This window comes from Archocentrus centrarchus, chromosome 11 (assembly GCF_007364275.1).
Source record: "Archocentrus centrarchus isolate MPI-CPG fArcCen1 chromosome 11, fArcCen1, whole genome shotgun sequence".
Taxonomy (NCBI): domain Eukaryota; kingdom Metazoa; phylum Chordata; class Actinopteri; order Cichliformes; family Cichlidae; genus Archocentrus; species Archocentrus centrarchus.
In genome coordinates this window covers 32,941,787-32,961,985 of record NC_044356.1, presented here as the reverse complement: position 1 = coordinate 32,961,985, position 20,199 = coordinate 32,941,787, and the positions used below count along the sequence as shown (strand labels likewise).

General features: G+C 40.5%; 1 protein-coding gene, 2 long non-coding RNA genes and 1 other non-coding gene across 4 annotated transcripts; 3 read left to right on the top strand and 1 right to left on the bottom strand.

Moving 5' to 3' along the window:
• Nucleotides 1-119: 119 nt before the first annotated feature.
• On the top strand, nt 120-3,811 carry LOC115788827 (uncharacterized). The gene is made up of 6 exons (XR_004020626.1): nt 120-391; nt 1,174-1,232; nt 1,415-1,458; nt 1,966-2,000; nt 2,438-2,490; nt 3,228-3,811. It is a non-coding gene; the product is annotated as an uncharacterized LOC115788827 (long non-coding RNA).
• On the top strand, nt 1,497-1,563 carry LOC115788841 (small nucleolar RNA SNORD52). The gene has a single exon (XR_004020632.1). It is a non-coding gene; the product is annotated as a small nucleolar RNA SNORD52 (small nucleolar RNA).
• Nucleotides 3,812-4,413: 602 nt separating the features above from the next.
• On the top strand, nt 4,414-13,811 carry LOC115788829 (uncharacterized). Its single transcript, XR_004020628.1, has 3 exons — nt 4,414-4,936; nt 5,144-6,569; nt 9,808-13,811. It is a non-coding gene; the product is annotated as an uncharacterized LOC115788829 (long non-coding RNA).
• A 298-nt stretch (nt 13,812-14,109) lies between these two features.
• On the bottom strand, nt 14,110-20,185 carry ppp1r11 (protein phosphatase 1, regulatory (inhibitor) subunit 11). Its single transcript, XM_030741994.1, has 3 exons — nt 19,837-20,185; nt 18,664-18,772; nt 14,110-16,257 (listed from the first exon to the last, which is right to left on the bottom strand). The coding sequence occupies exons 1-3, from the start codon at nt 19,912-19,914 to the stop codon at nt 16,073-16,075; spliced, it is 372 nt and encodes a 123-aa protein (XP_030597854.1). The 5' UTR covers nt 19,915-20,185; the 3' UTR covers nt 14,110-16,072.
• Nucleotides 20,186-20,199: the final 14 nt, after the last annotated feature.

Below are 20,199 nucleotides of genomic sequence, written 5' to 3'. Positions count from 1 at the left end.
TGTATTCAATTCAGTCTAATCTTTATTTGGGACTTGACTTCAAAACAGGCATTACTCAGGACACCAAAAGTACTGTAGCAGTAAAGGACCCGGGTATATAAACCATGGGCGAACTCCTGCTCAGTCTTTGGTTGCTGGCTTTGGAAGAGTTAGGACTTGTGGTTAAATAATTAAGGCTTTAACTTGAATTAAGTAACTGAAGAGTGGAAGGTTCGTTTAGGGTGTCCTTAGTGTTTAGTGGTAGCTGCTGAGCGGGAGGGACGAGCGGCAGATGAGAAAATGAAGTGGGTTTGGGACCCAGCGCGTGGCGAGGAGGCGCATAATGGAGGAACAGGAACCTGAATCCTCGTTGCACTGGCCCGTTGTCTCCCAGTGGAAGTGGGTTTACGAAGTGAGTCTGCAGAATATCTTAGTAAAAGTTATTTTTAAAGATAGCTGAATGATGTGAGTATTAAACAGGAAAGGACCGATTTCACTCGATGTAGATTTCAGTTTAAATTGCTAGAACTGGGTAACATCGTTTTAAATGGATAAATTGCATTACTGAGAATTTTTTTCCAAAGCCCTTGTATATGTAGAACGCTAAAGCGTTTTGCAGTAGGTAAATCCCTTCTACTGCCAAATAAAGTAATTATATTATAACTTGCTTGTACTATAATCCTTGAATAGTATTGCTTATGTCTGTCATTTGAAGCTGCCCCATAGCTACTGAATGTCTCTGGCACCTTTGCGCTTGCTCCTGAAACCAAATATTAAAATCCTAATAATGCTTGCTCTTACGTATAAGTGTAGTAAATGTGTTGTAATTGGGACAGTGTGTCCAACTAATAGCTGATGGCAGCACTTGGTGCAAAGCTTATTGGATATACTATTTAAAATTTCCACTTAAATTGAAATGGAGAACTCAGTTCAGCTTTCACAAGGCAACCAAATTGCTGCAGTACATGCTAATACTAGGAGAAGTAATTTTACTGTGTGTGGTTCCCTGCTATGGCACAGTGCAAGTGTCTTATTTTAAAATAAAAAGATTAAAACCTAGAGCAGAAGTATTACAGGATCTGTTTCTCCTTTTATATTATGAATTGTACTTCCTGAAGCTGGGTTATGGATTAAATGGAAATTGACATTTACTGTATAAAAACTTGACTGACTGAAAATGACTTCTGATTTTAGGATGATGCAAAGAGCAGATACAGAATGAAGTGAGTGGAATCTGCAGCCATGAGCTGATGGTGAGTGTCAGAATGGCGTGCCACTGATGTAAAAACCAGTATGCTGCTATGATGATCCACAAGACTAGAGTCTCTGATTATACAATGAAGCTCTTTCACAGTGCACTGAACAGTATATTACTTTTTTTTTAACTTGAATGCCACAATCAGGACTGGTCCTAAAAACAGGTTTTTGTATTCAGCAGGTGTTTCAGCATGGTCTTTCCTCTGGAGATGGCTCTTTTGGGTAAGCCTGGGACCTAAATATTCTTCTATACCATTATGTGGAATGATGATTTCATAGACTAGAGTCTCTGAAAAGCATGAAGTTACTTTCACAGTGCTCTGACCACAAAACACCAGTGGATGGTATGTTCTAGTCCATTTACTGCACGTTATGTAGACCTCAAATCATGGTTGGGCATTTTTCAAAGTGTGATTTGTAGTTTTTCTTCTATTCGACAAAGAAGGAACACTTAAAGTTTGTGCTTCATCACTTTGGTTCAGTTTTGACAATAAAGAGAGCCTAACCTAAGTATACACTGGATTAGCGTTCTCCAAACGTGAGCTACAAAAGCATGTTTACTATCCTAGTGTTTCAACAGGGAGAGTATTCTCCCCAGTCATGTAACAAGTTTGAGGGGATTGCAGTAAATGGGCTAAAACATCCACACACACACACACACACACGATGCTGCTGAGTTTGTTCATTTGCATAAGTTGTGTAATAATGGTATGTTCTTTTGTCTTGTAGCTTGTCCACACACAGTTGGTGTCTGTCCCATGTCTGTAAGTAAAGCCATATTATATTGGTTCAGTTTAAAGTGGGTAATGGTGCACCTTGACTTATCGGTGTGACCGGGGGGGGTTCAAGTTGTAAGATCAATGTCCCCATTCATCTTGCAGTTGTCCCTTGTGAAAAGACTAACAGGACTTGATCATGAATGGACTACATTAAGATATCAAAGTTTAAGTCCATGTAATGAAATTATCCAGTCTTATTGATGAGTTGGGGACATTGAATTGGGGCTTAGGGCAGGTGACCATTTCTGCTTTTCAGCTGCTTCTGTTTTGTCTGAGTTTGGTCGATGATGATGCAGTTATTTCGGTTCTACTGATGCTCACTGAAGTCTTCTCGCAGCGCACTGAGACACTCAGACCGTAACTTGTGTTGAATTTAGGATGTGGAAGAACATGTAATGAAATGACTATTTTTATCTTGTCAGGCATGGCACTGTCAGCCTCAATCAGCTGGACCTCAATACAACAGAAAGACCAGGTTGGTATGAGCAGGTGGCTTATTCAAATTCTTATTGTGGCTTCATTAGGAACATGTTAAAATAACACAAAGAAATAAAGCCACAAATAAAGTGTAAGGGAAGAATAATGATCACAGTATCAAAAAGGAGTAGGAACAAACAAGCGTATTTAATCCCACCAACTTTCCACTATTAAGTAAGCAGAACTGTTTGATGGTCAATCAGAATATTTTTGTTTTCTGCTGTATTATTGGACAGTTTTATCATACAGTGCCATCAATATTCTTAAAAATGTGTCCTTTGCATTGTCAATATCAGTATCTGTTTATACGTTATCCCAGATCTGAATTAATGGTCATAAACAGTTTGTTCCATATCTGCGTCTTGTTCCTCTGGTTGATTACTTGTAATTGGCATCATAAACTGCAAAAGCTGCTGGGTAGTTACTGGTGTCATTCATAGTCTGCTCAGTAGTTTGCATGTCCTTAGTGAAAATATTGTCAATTAAGGTGGCACAATGCAGTGTAATTCTGCTGTTTTATTCTTATTTGGATTTAGCAGGTCAATATTAAAATCACCATATATAAAAAAAAAAAAACGTTGGATTGGGTTTGAGAATTTCTTCTGCTCGGTCATTAAATACTTGAATGAGAAATTGTTACATGGTGTGTGCACCACAACTTTGACACACTACTTTCTGTTTGAGGTTGTCAGCACTCTGGAATGTTGTCAGTAACTCATTTTTGTACTTTGACAGGTGTGTAACATGAGGTGACCTTCACAAGCTCCAAAGATGCTCAGGATGTCTGATTAATGGAAGCATTAAGACAGACCATGCATTTCCTCCATTGCTGTTCATTTGAGTCAGCTTCATCAGTGTGAAGGTTGACCTTTTTGGAACCAGTATAAAGTGTTTTTTTTTTTTTTTTTTAAATGTTAGTGTGCCATAAACTTGTGAAACTATCCTGATTGGAGAGTGAAAACATACTGCATTTTTTTATTTTTATTTTTCCCCTGAGTGCGCTTCACATGACTGAACCAGACATTTCAGTGACATAAATGAAATCGAACCCACTGAAACGACAGAAACCTGTGGAGCAAGGCATGAAAAGCAGTTAAATTAGGTGGGTTTGGTCATGTCTTTAAAAAGTTGCTGTTTACTAGTGATGGACGGATGAAACCTTGAAGTTTTTCAAATGGTTTAAAAATTTAATGTGCACACAAAGCCCTCGGCTGGTCAAAACCTTAGTCATTTCAGTGATTTGTGATGACCTCTTGGCTGTTTTGGAACGTGGCAGCATGGGATTCACTCCAAAAATGCAAATAAAGACCTTAACTTGACTTTGTATGGCTCATTCATATTTTATTTTATTATTATTTTTTTAAATGTGTGGTAATAGAGATCCATCAATGTCAACTTCAGTATAATTTCAGTAAATCCAATTGGACACAAGATGCTTAAAACCATTGTGGTGGGCTCCAAAGATGACAGTGATTGTGCTTATGAATACTGAGGCGATGGTGACTTTAATTTTTAATTTTTTCCACTGTACTTTGATTCAGTTTCTCTTTTTGGAAATGACCTCCATGGCTTTGGAGAAAAATCCTTTCACGTGGTTCTGAGGAGGCAGGGGTGCACAAGTATCCCACAGCAGGCATGTATAGGCCGTCTATAGACGTGTGTAGTAGCTTACTGGAGAGATCAGCTGAAAGTGTTGCCATAAAAGGGAAACCCTTCACCTTTAGCAGCTCCACTGGAACCTGCTCCTCTGTGTCACAGCAAACTTGTGAAGCACTGACAAATTTTTCGGGGATCCATTGCGTTTTCATAAATCACTCCCAACACCGAACCACTGCCTGAACCAGCGGGGCTTCACACGGCACCAGTGACGTCACTCGCCCTTAACGAAGCAAGCCCCGGTACGCGCTCCATTAAACACTTCCTGGATTTCTCGGCAGTTGTCCCATTACTGCGCCTACAATTTTAAAAACACCTTATGGGGTGTTCCAAAAGCTGAGACTTTTCTATAGTTTGTCATATCTGGTCTACACGCATCGTCTAACCCCGTGAAAGCACTTTGGTAAATTATAAAGGCCAAAGCTAAATTTCCACGTTCGCCATAACGATCACTGAAAAGGGAAAATCTCAGAAGCGCCTGAAGATGACCTATGGATAGAAACCATGGTTTTATTTTGAAGGTTGAAAGCGACCCGGTAGTCAGTCGCCTTTGTTCTCGTAATGAGTGAGGTAAACGGTTCAGTCGACCAACCCTTTTGTGTTGGATACCAGTACTAGTAATGGGACCGGTCGCCCGTCAGCTTTGGTTAGACGCGGACTTTCAACTCCAAACAGCACATTTGAGATACGACATCACGAACTAGAGTAACTTTGTCTGTTTATCAAGTTATCTGATGCTAACAAGGAGTGCTAGCTGGAGTCTGGCAAAGCAGCTAACAGCGGCGAAGGTGAGCATATAGCTGTTCACGATGATCATAGATACGTTATTAAGCTTTGAAGCAAACGTTAAACACATTTACTCTGTAGCGAATAACTTGTAGGGTAGCTGATATTTCTATGAAAACGTGTAATATTAGCAAAGCCGCATTGATGTTGACGTGGACTTGGAGAAGGGATTGCATGCGTAAACCGCTGGCTTTTCTTCTTGTTTGCAGGTATGAGGAATAAACAGATGTGTTTTGGGAGACTGGACAAGTTTTTTTTTCTTTAGAAAGGCTGGTCAAAGGATAAACCAACTGTTGGCTAACACTGAGCTGAAGTTTTCGTCAACTTTCCCAGTTCCTCTGTGCTAACGTGCACGTTGAGTATATCTGAAATACTGGAAACACCCTCGGCAGCTTCGAAGGTTGCTGGCTAAAATCAAACATGTAGACTATTCTTCTGGACTGTAAACTGTGGAATCTCAGTAATCGCGCTGCACTGTAAGTAATGTAAGTGGAGGCTTACATTACATCTTCCCTTGTGTCTGTTGAACTGCTCAAACACACCCGCAGGTGTGTCGATGACCCGAGGACGTCACTTTGCCCAGGCCTGAGTCCTCCTGAACAAGTATTTCAGCTTTGCAACTAGACTGACAGCACATGCATGCTTTTCTCTTAAGCTCATAAAGGTTCAGGAAACTAACAGGACGTGAGAACTGTCGACTTTAATTCCGCTCCCACAAGCTCAGCCAACAAACATGACAGCTGTGGTGGGCAGAGCATGGGGGTGGGTGCTCTCATGGGGCAGTGGTAGTAGTGCCAGGTCAGAGAACACACAACCTTTGGCAGCTGAGGGCCAAAAGCTGCAGATTAGTGGTGGCTGGGGCCTCAAGGGGTGGACTTCTTGGATCTGGGGAAGATGGGGACATCAGAGTCAACTAAGTAGTCCAGTAGAGGAGTACTGGGAGGCACAGGAGAAGCTTCAGCCCATGGAAATCAAAGATCTTGGAGCAGGACAAAAAGAGACTGAAGCAACTCTTCCTAGGTGGTGGAATAGATATCTCCCAGCATGGCCAAAAAAAATTGGGCTAAGTGGACTAAGACAAAGGAAATGGGATGGTGGGACTGGAGATGTTTGGGGACGTGATACTGATGGAGACTTTTCTGATTATGGAACCCCTCCTCCATCCCCCACCCCTTCTTCCTCTCAGACTTCTCCTTTTCGGCTATTTGCACACAGCTGGAACATGGAAATCGTACCAGAGCACTACGAGATCTGCTTCAACTTTCTACGCCACTTGTTTGACCTGTTTGTTGTTGGCTTCCTCTGGACTGTGTCCCCTCCTGCTAAGCTTATCCTGGAGGTGTTGGGAGTCCAAGGGGCACTGAGACTGTGGTTTCATGGTATGGCCATGTTTTTTGTCTCCACAGTTGGTATGGCGGGATTACTCTGGTTGATCCAGGAATATCTCCCCCAGTTTGCTTTGATCTATGGCATCATTCAGGCATTGGTTATCTCTGTCAGTGTTCGACAGAGTGTGATGCTAGGTGTGGAGGAAGAGAATGAGCAGACGGGAAAGGAGACTGATGAAATGCAAGACAGTACGGAACATAAAGAAAAGCTTGTGTCTGTTACAGAAAAGGTGAAGACAAATTAAAGGTGAGTTTCTTTTTATTCTTGTTATAGTTGTAAAAGTTATAATTCAGATTTTGTTCGCTCACATTGTGCTATTTTTTTGCCTGTATGAACTTAAGAATAATAGAGCCATTGAAGGCTTTTCAGTGTCAGGGTTAACTGTTGTTCCACTTACACACCATGAGGCTGTTTAGGATCTACTTCAAACACTGTTAGAAGAGGAGAAAAATACTAACTGCTCTTTCAGCTGGCATCAACACCGAATGGACGACTGGGGGGACTTCCCAGTTTTTGAAGATGTTTCACCTCTGATCCAAGAGACGTCTTCAGTTCTAAAACTGAAAGCAGGAGGAGTCCCCAGGCATTTAAACCCTAGAGCGGGTTGTCCCCTTTGGAGGTGGTCGGTCACCCACTATTGATTGTGTGCGTCATCACATGAGCCAAGGTGTGAAGAAAGACGTGGATCATTACCACCAGGGGTTTTGGGTGAAACCGCTGTGAGACCTTGCCCCACCCTATCATGTGACCTATTAAGGTCACTTGAAGTGAGGTGTGAGTGGGGGCTGAGGTGCCAGGGAAGGGTTCTCAAGACTGCATTGTAGTTGGCTGACAGCTAGCGTCATAAGCTAACACCTCTGTTCAAAGGTGGACATGGATCGCCTCTTTTACTCATCTTTCAGATCATCTGCTTTCTTGGTCCAAAATGTGAACATTGGGATCCTTGAACGAGTGTCTTTTATCCTTTAGGTGCACAGCTGAATGTTCAGCTGAGTCCTGTCCTGTCAAGGCGGCTCTTCTATGTTGTGCCATGTATTTGTGGAGTGGCTGTTTGGTTTTCCAGTGTAGAGGGTCCGAGCACTCCTCACTGCGCTGAGCAGCTTACACTACATTGTTTAGCTTGTGTTTGGGAGTTTTCTCCTTTGGATGAACCAGTTTTTGTCTCAGGGTGTGGCTGGGTCTGAAGCACGCTGGGATCATATTCTCCTGATTTTCTCTGACAAACCTGCTACATAAGGGTGAAAATGTTGTTCCGTTTGGCATTCCCTTTCTCCCTAGTTGGTGTCTTACCTGCTTTCTTGTGTATCTCTGCTGATTTGATGAAGGCCCAGTTGGGATAATCACATGTTTTAAGAGCTTTCTTTAGATGTGTGTTCCTTTTTTTCCCCTTCTGCCTTAGAGGGAATGTTTTCTGGACGGTATTGAATTGGAAATTGAAATTATATTACCTTGTAATGCATAGCCTACAAACTAAATTATGTACATTGTAAACAATAGCTCTATTCAAGACACTTTCAGTGCCTTAATGTCAATATGCTTACATAATGACAATGTGGTTGAAATGTTCAGAGTGTAATTAAGCTATTAATCAGTATTTGATTAATCAGCCTTGCTAGATTTCTTGGCTAACCATATTAGCAAAGGCTAACCCATGAATATGAATATCAATCTAGGCCAGAAGGTTCATAATAAGGCATTTCAAAAGCATGTCACCAAGCAAATGAGAGGGCCAGAGCAGTTTAATGTTTTGTATAATGCAGTTTTCTGGTTACCTTGTCAAAGGTAGAAATACATATATTGATTTAAAAAAAAAATATATATATATATATTTATGGCATGACTGTGGAAATGAAATGTTGAATGAAAATCGGGTCACTACTATCAAGTAATTCAATTTTATTTAGGTAATATACAGTTACTTCATGTCCATGGCAGTAATATAACTATTTTATTATATAATCACTTGTCACTGAGATTAAAAATTAAAACTTTCAAGGCTGAAATGGGCAAGAAGGCAGCAGATGTAATAACTGAACTTAAACACACATTCAGATGGTGTGAAACGGATATGAAGGACTTCAGAAAGCTGTATGACTCTTTATCTCTTTATCATCACACTTTACATCAAAATAATCTGTGTTGGATTTTCCACATATATTTATTATTTATTGATTACTGAAGGACAGTGGTATGTGGCAACACTGCGGCAACATTAAACGTTAAGAAAAATAACAGTGGCCACATAATTTGTGCTTTATTCACAAGGCGAACGCCTACCCACTGCGTCACTGCCAGTAATAAGATGTTGCATAAGGAACTTTAAATACATTATTATTATTATTATCTGGCATCTCTACAAAATCTTCAACACAATCAAAACCTGCAAATTAATACACAAGTAGAATTAAACACATTTTACCCTTTTAAAGTAATTCTTACTAGTTTGATAACTTTTCTTCTATAGTAAAATGGCTAAAATCCAAGCACTTTGCTTTTTATTCAGTGTGCTGCACAGATTGGCGCCAGTATTTGAATTGACCTACTGAAGTCTGGTGGGGTCTGGCATTTTTTGGCCTAAACCTGGCTAGGAATGTTAACAATGATTGCAGTCTCCACACTGAAGCAGGGAGGTGGGAGAATGATATGTTGGAGATGACAGACAGAGATGGCACCAGTGGGTGTACCAAAATAGTCTGACAAGATCCCTCCCAGGAATATTCCAGCATGATTATGATCCAAAGCACACTCCCAAACTCGTACAGTTTCTAAAGAAGGAGAAAGTGGCCTAATTCAAATTCATTAGTACATGTTTGGATTGTTTTAAAGAGAAAGTGAGAGCAATACAAACCCCTGTAGTCCAAAGCAGGTTAAAAAAAAAAAAATAGTTTCTGAAGAATATCAGAAAATCTCTCAAGAAATCAGTGTGACACTGTTATCCTCCATGCTGAGGAGGAAGTCTCTAAAGTAAAGGTGGTATCTGATGGATTAAAAACATATTGAAATGAAAGGTGGACCGACTTTTGTTCCATTGATTTTCTACTATGTGGGTTTCATGTAGAAACAGTTTAGATTTTACATATGAACAAATACCTGCTGTTTTTAGAAGTAATGTTACTGTGAGGTACTTTCTGACTAGTAGATGACCTGCTCTGAGCCACAGCCACACCTCTACTACAAGGCTACTCTGAAGAAATCTGATGTCCACAGATGGTTGTCTCTGTTCTGCATTTCCAGACTGATCATAAAAGCAGCCATGCTAAAAACAGCCCCTGAGGAACAAACCTATTTATCCTTGATTTCAGTGTTTTTAGAGCCTTGAACTGCAGGCTCGTGTTGATGTTTATATCTGATCTCATCTTAAATCAACTTGCAGCCAGCATGTGCACACACACACACACACACACACACACACACACACACACACACACACACACTACTGTATTCTTTTGATTGTCTGTTTATTCAGTGTGTGTCTTTTCCACAGATGGTGAAAATTTGCTGTCACTTCGGGCATCCACCGATATTCCAGCTGTATCGCACCTCCTCCTGCCCTCAGCCATCACAGCAGCGGGACTACAAACAGACTGTTTGGCTGCACGATGTGTTCTGCAGTGTAACTTAAGGATTATGTTGCGCATTCATTGCATATTTAGAGAAATGATACTTGTCACTTTATGGCCAGATCTGCATCTGTGCTCAGTTGATCTTATTGTTGTCACCAGAATGTTCACACTGATAACCTTACAAAGTTTGCTATTACAATTATACTACTATAATAATAAACAATATAAGGGTTCATGAATGTTCAGGGAACACTCAAGTGAAACAGGAAAACACCCAGAAGCTACTGCTCTGTCAGATTTGATTATATTTAATTCTGCCTTACAGCCCCATTCAGTTTGACCTAAACTGAAACTTGCACAACAGTAAAAATCAAGCTTGCTCTTGTAAATTCACTTGAATTCAACCTTTGTTCAACACCAAACTATGAATCACAGAGTCTACCACTGGAAAATCTGACACACTGTGCTTGGAAGTCAGGAAGTTATTCCTGCACTCTCATCACCATTGATGGCAACAAAATTCAGTATCAGCCTTATACATCATTTAGAGTCTGTGATGGTACTAACCTGTGAGATTCAGTTTGTTTCCAGGACAGAGGGCTAGTGTGAATGTATGTGTGTTTATTGGTGTGGAAATCTGAATTTGATTAAAGGGCAAGAAGCCTGAACAGGGGCCAGAGCAAGGAGCGACCACTACCTGTAGCTTTAGATACCTGTCAGTCAAGCACATGCACACTACAGCATATACTGCATTAAAGCCATGAGATCTCCTCAAGCCAACAGTGGTCTAAAATTTTTATTTTCTGAAGCATTTTTAGACAAAGAGCAAAAGATTAATGAAACAACAGTCAAACAGTTAATTCTTATAAGTCACAGAGGAAGTAGCTTCCACATTATAGTCATCAAATGTTCCTTCTGCAGGTGAAATATCTGAAACAGCAGATCTTTCTGGCCCGTGGGATCAAATCTTTTGAAAATCTTAGCATATGTATGCAGGCCACACTACATTCAACCTTTGAACTCCTCGAGGGAACGCTACAATCATTGTTGCTTGCTGTAAGAGATATGTGAGATTTTGAACGTTGACACAAAATACCAGCAGCTCACTTTAAAGTATTTTCTTGGATTCTGCCTTATTTTCTGTGCCATGATGTTGCTTTTTTGAACTTTTACTCAGACTGTAGGCCACACTCTTCCTCCACAAAAAATGTCATGGACGGATTTCTCTGTGTCCACCCAGCACTCCTGTTGTATATTACTATGTTTGACTTGCAAATATGTGGCGCTAAACCATTTGTTCAAAACACAGAGATGAATTTTGCTTAGCTGCGTCGGCATGTGAGATGTTGAAACCTGTGACCAGAATTATCTGAAATATCACTGTCTTGTGTGCACATGATGTATAACAAAACTTGGGGTGAAATAGAATTTATATTCTTGAATATATAGAATAAAATCACAACCTAAGTGACAGTGCACTTGTAAGCATAACAGTGCTGTAAGCAAATGAAAGTGAATGTGAAGTCATTAGTTGATTGTTTCAGACATCAGCTGTAAATCTGCTTTTTTTAAAGGGTACTCGGAGCTTTAAAGAAAGTCATTTGGATTCTTTGGCCACGCTCGTTTCTCCATCACAGTTTTCATTTGGTATTATTTATATAAGCTTGGAAACAAACAGTACTGGTAACGCAGCTTTGCTGAGGAGTTGAATATGTTTGAGTTTTTGTTAGACTTTGGACTTTAGCGAATTTCTAATGGATGTTTTTCTGTTTTGGGGAACATAATGAAATATTTAAGTATTTGAAGGTTTTTGGATTTCTATTATACATCATATATTATTATTATTGAAGTGAAAAGGCTTTTTTATAGTCACAAATTGCAATAATGTCTTATAATTATGACAGGTTCAAGGCCTAACAAAAGTGCAGTTTCATTGGAATATATATGTGCACAGAAATGTATGCTAAAATAGAACTGTATTCAGTTGTCAGCAGATTTCACATAAATGTTTTATTGCACCAAATCTTCATTAATACTATGTTTATACATCTTTGTTACCTTTTATTAAGCACTTGCCTGTTCCTGATTACCCCTTAGAGCTACTTGTTATGAGCAGCAAACACAGCAGTGTTGGATCACTGTAGGAAGGACCTCAACATGTCTGTGGTGTCATTAATATAGAAGAAGTAAGGTGGGGAAGTATCTGTTGTGACATTTATTACCACTTTGGAATTGAACTCAGGATCTTCTTGCTGTGAGGCAACAGTGCTAACCAGTGCTGCCCCGGGCTAAAACAGATTTATTATCACTTTCTAAAGAGACTGTTAAACATTTCAGCGGCATAATGTTCAGATACGGTGATATTTGTGCTCCAGTATCTCCTGCATTTAGCTATGGTTTGGTCTCAGCTCCTGGGAAACATGTCTTACTCTTTAGCTGGATAGTATTATACTTCTTTCTTGATACACTTTTTTTCTAACACTGTTGAAAGGAGTACCACTTTTATATGTCTATAATCTCTTTAGTTCTCATTTAGGAAATGTACTCTCCCATATGTTGATTGGTCACTAACTGCCATTTAAAAAAACCTCAAACAATATAAAACATTTGTGCTAATATGTCTTAACATTACCCTTAAAAATGGAGCAAAACAGTCATGGGCAAATTATGTGGTCACTAAGGAACCTCATTATTGGACTGAAGGATTACAATGAAATCTTGACTTTTATACCAATCACAAGGTAGCTTTAATGTCACTTAACCTGTGTTAGGGAGTGTGCACAATCATTTGGCTTTTTCAGGCTGGAAAAAAAAAAAAAACAACAGCCAGAAAAGTCGTTTTCTGTTACACAGCTTAAAATGTCAGCACTGAAAGGAAGTGCAAATTTGCTAATAAATGAGTAACACTGAGCTGTTTCTGTCATATCAGTTGATGTTGTACATATATCCACCATTCCCCAACAAAAAAATCCAGTCAACCATAAGCAAAGCAGTTTACACTTTAAACCTTACGCCATTCAAGGAGTCCTGGGAAAGCTGGTGATCCAGCTGAAGAAGAGAATGAAAAGCAAAGCAATGATTTATTTTTTAGAATTGATGCTACACTTTGTGTTATGATCGTTTTAACCTCTATCACCCTCTTTCATTTTTCTGAGATATTAATTATATACAGATGTGCATTATGTCTGTTGCATCGTTTAGGCCACAAGGAAGACCTGACTGAGCATGACTAAATAGTTTTGTTCCTATGTAACACAGAGCACACATTAGTAAACCATTTTAATCACAGTTCAAAACTTTAATTCACATTAAATCTGATCTCAATGTGTTAATCATATATATATACAGAAAGGTGCATTACCAGTACAAGAACAATGTACATATGTAACAATGTGTGGACAGTACAGAAAGTGTTGGCATAAATGAATAATTATGGTACTGTCAGATATCAAAGTTGGTCAGAAACTGGAGAGGATGATGATGATGATGATGGCGTGTGCATTTAGTCAGATGTGGTCATAGCAGAGGCGTGACAAAAATAAGCCTGGGCCAGCATTCATGCAGCTTCACCTCCCCTGTTCTGTAAGCCACGTTAGGCAGTCGTATATATGCACTCTGGTCAGGAATGGACCTCAAATCAAATAAAGCTGCGTCTTTATTGGTTTATCACAGCAATAGAAGTTTGCAGAAACTGGATAGAGCACAGCAGGAAAAGCACAAACACCCATCACCTTTATAGAGGATTCAGAGCCACATTGTAGATGTTTTTCTGGCTGACATGCAGCTGAATTTAACAGGAATCTGAATACTTTAGCCAAGAAGTTAAGTGAGTGCACTTACAGAACAGACACCTCTTATTTGGCCACACTGCGCCTGCCAACTCAGCCACCAATTAACTCAGGAACACCACATTTAAAGAAAGAAAAAAAAAAAGTAATTGGGCTCGTCTTAAGCTGTCGGTCTGGATTATTTGTAATTAGTAGATGGAGCAAATAAAGTCAGAGAGGGGGGGGGGGGGGGGGGGGGGGTGAGAGCTAATCTGACAGCCTTTGAACCAAGGCGACCATGTTCACCTCCATTCTTCATTCATAATTAATCCAGGTTTGCATGATATTAACCAAATATCTGTTTAATTCAGTTCATCCAACATATTTCATCTTGCATGAAACAATCTTGAATATTTTTAATTAATACTAATTTTCAAAGTAAAGTTTTTTTTTTTCTTTTAACTATTTCATCAGCCAATTCTGTTATACTGGCTTATGTGTCGGCGCAAACATCAGCTAACACTAGTTATGTTTTTATTTATAACCACCTTACTGCCAAAGTAAAGATCAGATGACAGGCCACAAAACAAGATGAATCTGTATGACCTGGGAACTAAAGTCATATAGCAATACTTAAAACTCATTTAAAGTAGTAATTTTTCTGTATGTAAATCGAAACATATGTTTGCATGCATATGTACATGTACTTAAACTGTTTACTATATTTCAATAATCTACATGTTTATTCTGTTTTTTTTTTCCTAACTTTCTTGTTTTTGTTGATCTATTACTTCCTAATACAGTCACAGAGGTTTTCTGGAGACAAGTGTGTAACTTGGTACTAACTGTGGGGAAATGATATACTTTAAAGAAAGGCACTAATCCTGCAAAATATTAGTTCATTCTTTGAATATGGATTCATTTGAATAGTATAAAGTATTTTGCATCTGCTGCCTCCAGTGGTTACTTTGTGTTATTGTCTGACTTACGGGTTTCAAAGTGGTGTTTGGATCTGAACTAATCTATTAAATCATGTTACAGCACTGGGGCCTGCCTCCCACCATCTAATTAAGATCATATACTGACCACAGAACAGTACCTCATACAACCCCACTTCAGTGAACTCTATTCAGAGCCTTGCCTCATATGTTCAGTCAGCATTAGCTTTAAAACTGGTCCACAATGCAGAAACAGCTAAAACGAGCCTAATCTAAGTGTGTTATTTGTTGATGTCCAGTATCCAGTCCACTCTAATCCTCACACACTGATTTGTAAAGTGTTGCTCCAAGACTGGTCTCAGCTGCATGTCAAATATGAGCAAGTTCGGAATGAAGACTGAGCAAATAAATTAGAAAACTACATTTTTAAAAACAATATGCTGTATTATATACATTTAACTCTGTCGACATAATTCAGCCAGACAGCATTTTATGGCCTCTCCACCTTCAGCTATTTCAGACCCCTAAAGGTAGTGCATCCTCTGTCCCAAAGATGCCTCGCAGTCGGAAAGTCCCACATGCTGCTGGGGCGCGTGCAGCCTGACTGCACACACTGCACTGATCTGATATGCTTTAGCTCATTCATGACAAATCACACAAACACACATGACATTACTACTGGTGGCCATTTTCCAAAGCACTTTTGGAATTCTGTAAGGTTCTTAACAGGAAGGCTTGAATCAGCATGAAAATTGCATTAGCTGATAAATTATTATATATCTTCCTGGTCCACTGGGTGTGTGCAAAGCACAGAAATGAGATTTCTGGATGAAGGAAAAATAGACGAAAAAAAAAAAAAATTACTTTCTGACATTCTAAACCATTAACTGGAGAAGATGAAAAAACCCAGATCACAGGGTTGATAGATTTGTCACTTAGCAGATGATCAGAAAACGAACCCCAACTCCATGCCCACACAACTCAGTTCAAACCTCAGTTTATTTTCCTAGTGTAGAGAAACCAACAGAAACGCATTTCCAAACTCTGCACTAAACTATGACACTCTGGAAAAGGGTAAAGCAGTGATGTCATGCATGTTGTGTGGAATTTATTGGAAAAACACTAAATTGTTCCTTTAATTTCAATTTGAATCGCAGTGACTTAAAATGAGTTATCAGTCCACGTTTCGTTTGCAAGTTGGCACACTACCGAGCGTGCTTTGAGGCCAGCAAAGTATTTTCAGTGAGCCTAATTCAGCAGTCCATGATGTGGCTATGACTTTCCCCGAGAGGAGCAGCGGTACAGAGGCTGCTATCGTGCTGCAGCAGCTGGGACTTTTGGACTCAGGACTGAAACCCAGCAATCAGCCCTGAACCTCAGTGATGAAACTAAACTAAAACAAGAGTGCAGTTTTTTTTTTAAATGTGTCATTGTCATGGCGCCAAATGGCCCTCAGACCACACAATCAGCCCTGCATTTCGTTAGTGCGTGTGTGACCCCCCAGAGTTTGGGGGTACTGTGGTCCCCCCACCCCCTGTTTGTCCATGGCCTCTCCTGCCGTGGCCCAGGATGCAGTGAGCGCTGCCACACCCTTCGTCGTCGTCGTCTCCCTCACTCTCAGAGGAAGATTCTCCAAACTGTCGGGGCTTCTCATAAATGCAGCAGCCTGGAACACAGCAAGCAGGATTAGGATGGGTCCGGGTGAATCAGCAGCTGATGACTCCACTGTCTCAGCTGAAGCTCCTAGTTCACCATTTGAAAATTAAAAATACACTGACACCTCGTTCATACATTTCAGTTCAGAAATAGTAACTGAAAGAGCAGGGATTAAAAATATCTTCTCAGCTGCTCTTTGATTTGGTAAGCGGTACAGCAGGAGGAGGATGGAGGTGGACAGAGGTGCAGGATCTACTGAGGATTTTAGTTCCATTTTAGAGCACCTTATGCATGTGTAAGTAAAATGTATTGAGGCTATATTAAAATGAATTACCTGAGTCATGATCACAATGTGGGGAAATTAATGAGAGGCAATGCATCAGGACACACACCGAAGCATGTCTTGATATCATTACTATATGTTGTAATTCATGTAATTACTTTCAAGCATGTCATAGATTTCATTTTACTGAGAAAAGCCATCATTTGGCATGTCAGTTGTTCTGGACAGTCTTAGCACAGAGTTTTAACCATTGTACACAGCTGAAAATGGGTCTGGGTTGTATGTTCACATAAAAAGATGTGTCACGTTTGATAGAGTACAGTCTCTGTTCCACAGACAGAGTTTGAACCATGCAGATTTGGAAAAAGTATTTGGATGGAAAGAAAAACCTTTACCGAGGGGGTGTAGAGCTACAGTGCAAATGGTGCTTGGGAGTATACCCAATGTCTCAGTCTTTCCTCTAACTTTGTCTCTAAACTGCTCAACCTGAGCTGTCCCTCTAATGTACTCATTTCTAATTCTGCTCACTCCCAATGAAAATCTTAACATCTTCAGCTCAGCCTCCTGTCTTCTTATCAGTGCCACCGTCTCCAAACCATACGCCACAGCAGGCCTCACTACTATCTTGTAAACCTTCTTTTTCACTCTTGCTGCTATCCTGACAAAAATCACCCCTGATACTTGTCTCCATCCACTCCACCCTGCCTGCACTCTCTTCTTCACCTCTCTTGTGCACTGTCCATTGCTTTGGATGGTTGACCCAAGGTATATAAATTAATCTACCTTAACTACGCTACTTCTTGCATGTTCAACTTTCTACCTGTCTCCCTCTCATTAGCACACGTATTCTGTCTTGCTTCTACCGACTTTCATTTCTCTTCTCTCCAGAGCATACCTCCACCTCTCCAGACCCTCTTCCACCTTCTCCCTACTTGCACTACAGATAGCAACGTCACCTGCAAACATCATTGTCCACGGAGACTCTGGCCTGACATCATTTATCTGCCCGTCCATCACCACTGCAAACAAGAAGGGGCTCAGAGAACATCCCTGATGTAATCCCACCCCCACCGTGAATCCATCTGTCACTCCTACCACACACTTCAGCACCGTCTTGCTGTCCTTCTACACATCCTGCACCACCCTCACATGCTTTTCTGCCACTTCCGACTTCCTCGTGCAGTACCACACCTCTCTTAGCATCCTATCAGATGCTGTCTCTAGATCCACAGGCACAATGCAACTCCTTCTAACCTCCTCTATACTTCTCCATCAACACTCAAAGCAAAGATCCCATCTGTAGTGTTTTCTTGGCATAAAGCCATACTGCTGCTCATTGATCGTCACCACTCTTTATCTAGCTTCAACAATGTTTTCCCATAGATTCATGGTATGCCTCATCAACGTTATCCCTCTGTAGTAATTACAGCTTTGCACATCACCCATTGCACCATTTAATCCTTGCCTCTGCCTTCACTTGCTTCCTCTTCTCGATCCTCAAAGCCATCCTACAGACTACCATCTGATGCCACCTAGCTACAGTCTCCCTTGACACCACCTTGCAGTCCCCTAACTTGTTCAGATTCCACCTTCTGCAGAAGATGTAGTCCACCTGTGTGCATCTTCCTCCACTTTTATATGTAACCCTATGTTCCTCCCTCTCTTTAAAGTACATGTCCATCGCAGCCATTTCTATCCCTTTTGCAAAATCATCTACCATCTGTCCTTCTGCATTTCTCTCCTTAACACCACACCTACCCAACATCTCCTCATCACCTCTGTTCCTGTCACCTACATGTCCACTGAAGTCTACTCCAGTCACCAAAACAAAAAAATCATCATCTGTCTACATAATCTTTTTAGATAGGAGATGACAGAAAACAAATATTACAGTACAATAACTATAGAAAGTGATGGACACAACTGTCTACGTGGTGACTCTACAGCCCTGAGCCAAATATAGGATTTTTACTAACTGAGCCTAAGAGTAGAATATTAATTGCTTTAGTTGTGTGATTTAGTTTGGATCTCTTTCACAGTTAAATGCTGGACCACTAGTAAAGGGCAACAACCTGACATTTTCAATTTAATTACATTTGTCTGTCTATGTGCTGAGAAGAAACAGAAACTCACACTTTGAAGACCTTCTTCCCAGGTGTTCATTGTCAACAGTGTCACTAGACCACTCCACCTTCTTCTCAGTCTTCCTCTTCCTCAACTTGATTGTCAAGCTTCGCCCCTCCTGTAACATGTAAGACATCTACCATAAGACACTGGGCATCAAAGACAAACCAGGTAATCAAGAAGATCCCGCATCCACACTCAATGAAAGCGATCTCCAGGGTTTTGCTTGTGGGAACTTCATGTTCTCTCCACGTCCATATGCGCGTGCTAATGTTTTCTGCTCTCTGAAAGTAAAGCGTGCCATGTACTACTACTCCTGTTAAATCTGGTTTGTAGGAAAAATAAATAAATCTGTCAATACTATACACACATTGAAAAAGAAAAAGTGTGTGGGGTCACAACTTGATCAAAGGATACCTACCTACCTAAAAAAAAAAATTACACAAATATTGGATGCTAGCAGAAACAAATTCATTTTCTACATGGGGTCTATAGACTCTTTAGGCTGTCAGTTGTATAATTCTCTGACTCACTCATTAGATACCAGTGAGTCTTTCCAAGTCTCTTCCCTCCCTTCCTGCTGTGCTAAGAGATTTCCCAAAATCTGGGTCCCATTCTAACTGGCTAAAGGAAATTCAATTAATTGGGAACTGACTGTGTCTGTAGTTGAGATGACCAAAGTCTGTTGCTAGAAGTCGAAAACATATATCTCAGCAATATAACATGAAATGCCCAAACATTTAAATAGGGCGTATTTTAAGATACTAGTGTGTTCAAACTGTATGCCCTTGCTACAGAATTTCCTGCAGCTTTAGACAGCTGCTTATTCCACATTATGCAACATCATACAACAGATTCTGAGGTGTTTATTTAAAACCTTTTAAAATCAAATGAAATGTTTTGTGAAATGTGACCCCCCTCCCTGCCGCATCCCTAACGCTGAGAACAGCACATATCTCGATATCCGCTTTCCGTAATGCTAACGTCCTGACACCAGCCCTGCCAATTCAATAAGCTTAACGTAACTAACACATTAGGCCTCGTGAAGCTTTCCCTGTGATAATTCCAGGCAGATAACATGAATGCTGTCTACAGCCAGCGTGGCCTCCTTAGCGTACAATACACTGTCACCAGCTGGAAAAACAGTCGAAATGTCTTGACGACCAGCTCGCCATCGTTTACCTGCTGGGGCGGCGGCGGTGTGCTCGTCTGAACTGTCTCCGTTATGGTCTCACTTGATGTCCCTGGAACCTCCGCCATCCCTGCAGCTGCTTTGCTAACGCTACCGTTAGCTAGCTATAAGATCCAAAATAACCGAAGTCGAGCGTCAACGATGCGCGATGCAGCGTTAAGTCGATAGCTACACTGACTGACCTTTCGTTCTTTAACTCCACAAACCGTACTGAAGGGAAACAATGTCAACCTGAAGTTACGAGGTGTGGAACAGCGGTGAGACGTGGCTAACAGTTAATACACAAACGCGTTAGCCAGGGTCAGAACGGAAGTGTACGATTTCACGTTAAAAGTATCGGCTATGGGTCCCGT

What these genes read in the sequence shown, in the direction of transcription:
- ppp1r11 (XM_030741994.1), bottom strand. Translation starts at nt 19,914, where the DNA reads ATGGCGGAGGTTCCAGGGACATCAAGTGAGACCATAACGGAGACAGTT. An exon ending in CACCGCCGCCGCCCCAGCAG is followed by an intron (nt 18,773 to 19,836) that starts GTAAACGATGGC and finishes TACATGTTACAG; the next exon opens with GAGGGGCGAAGCTTGACAAT. An exon ending in GGGAAGAAGGTCTTCAAAGT is followed by an intron (nt 16,258 to 18,663) that starts GTGAGTTTCTGT and finishes GCTGTGTTCCAG; the next exon opens with GCTGCTGCATTTATGAGAAG.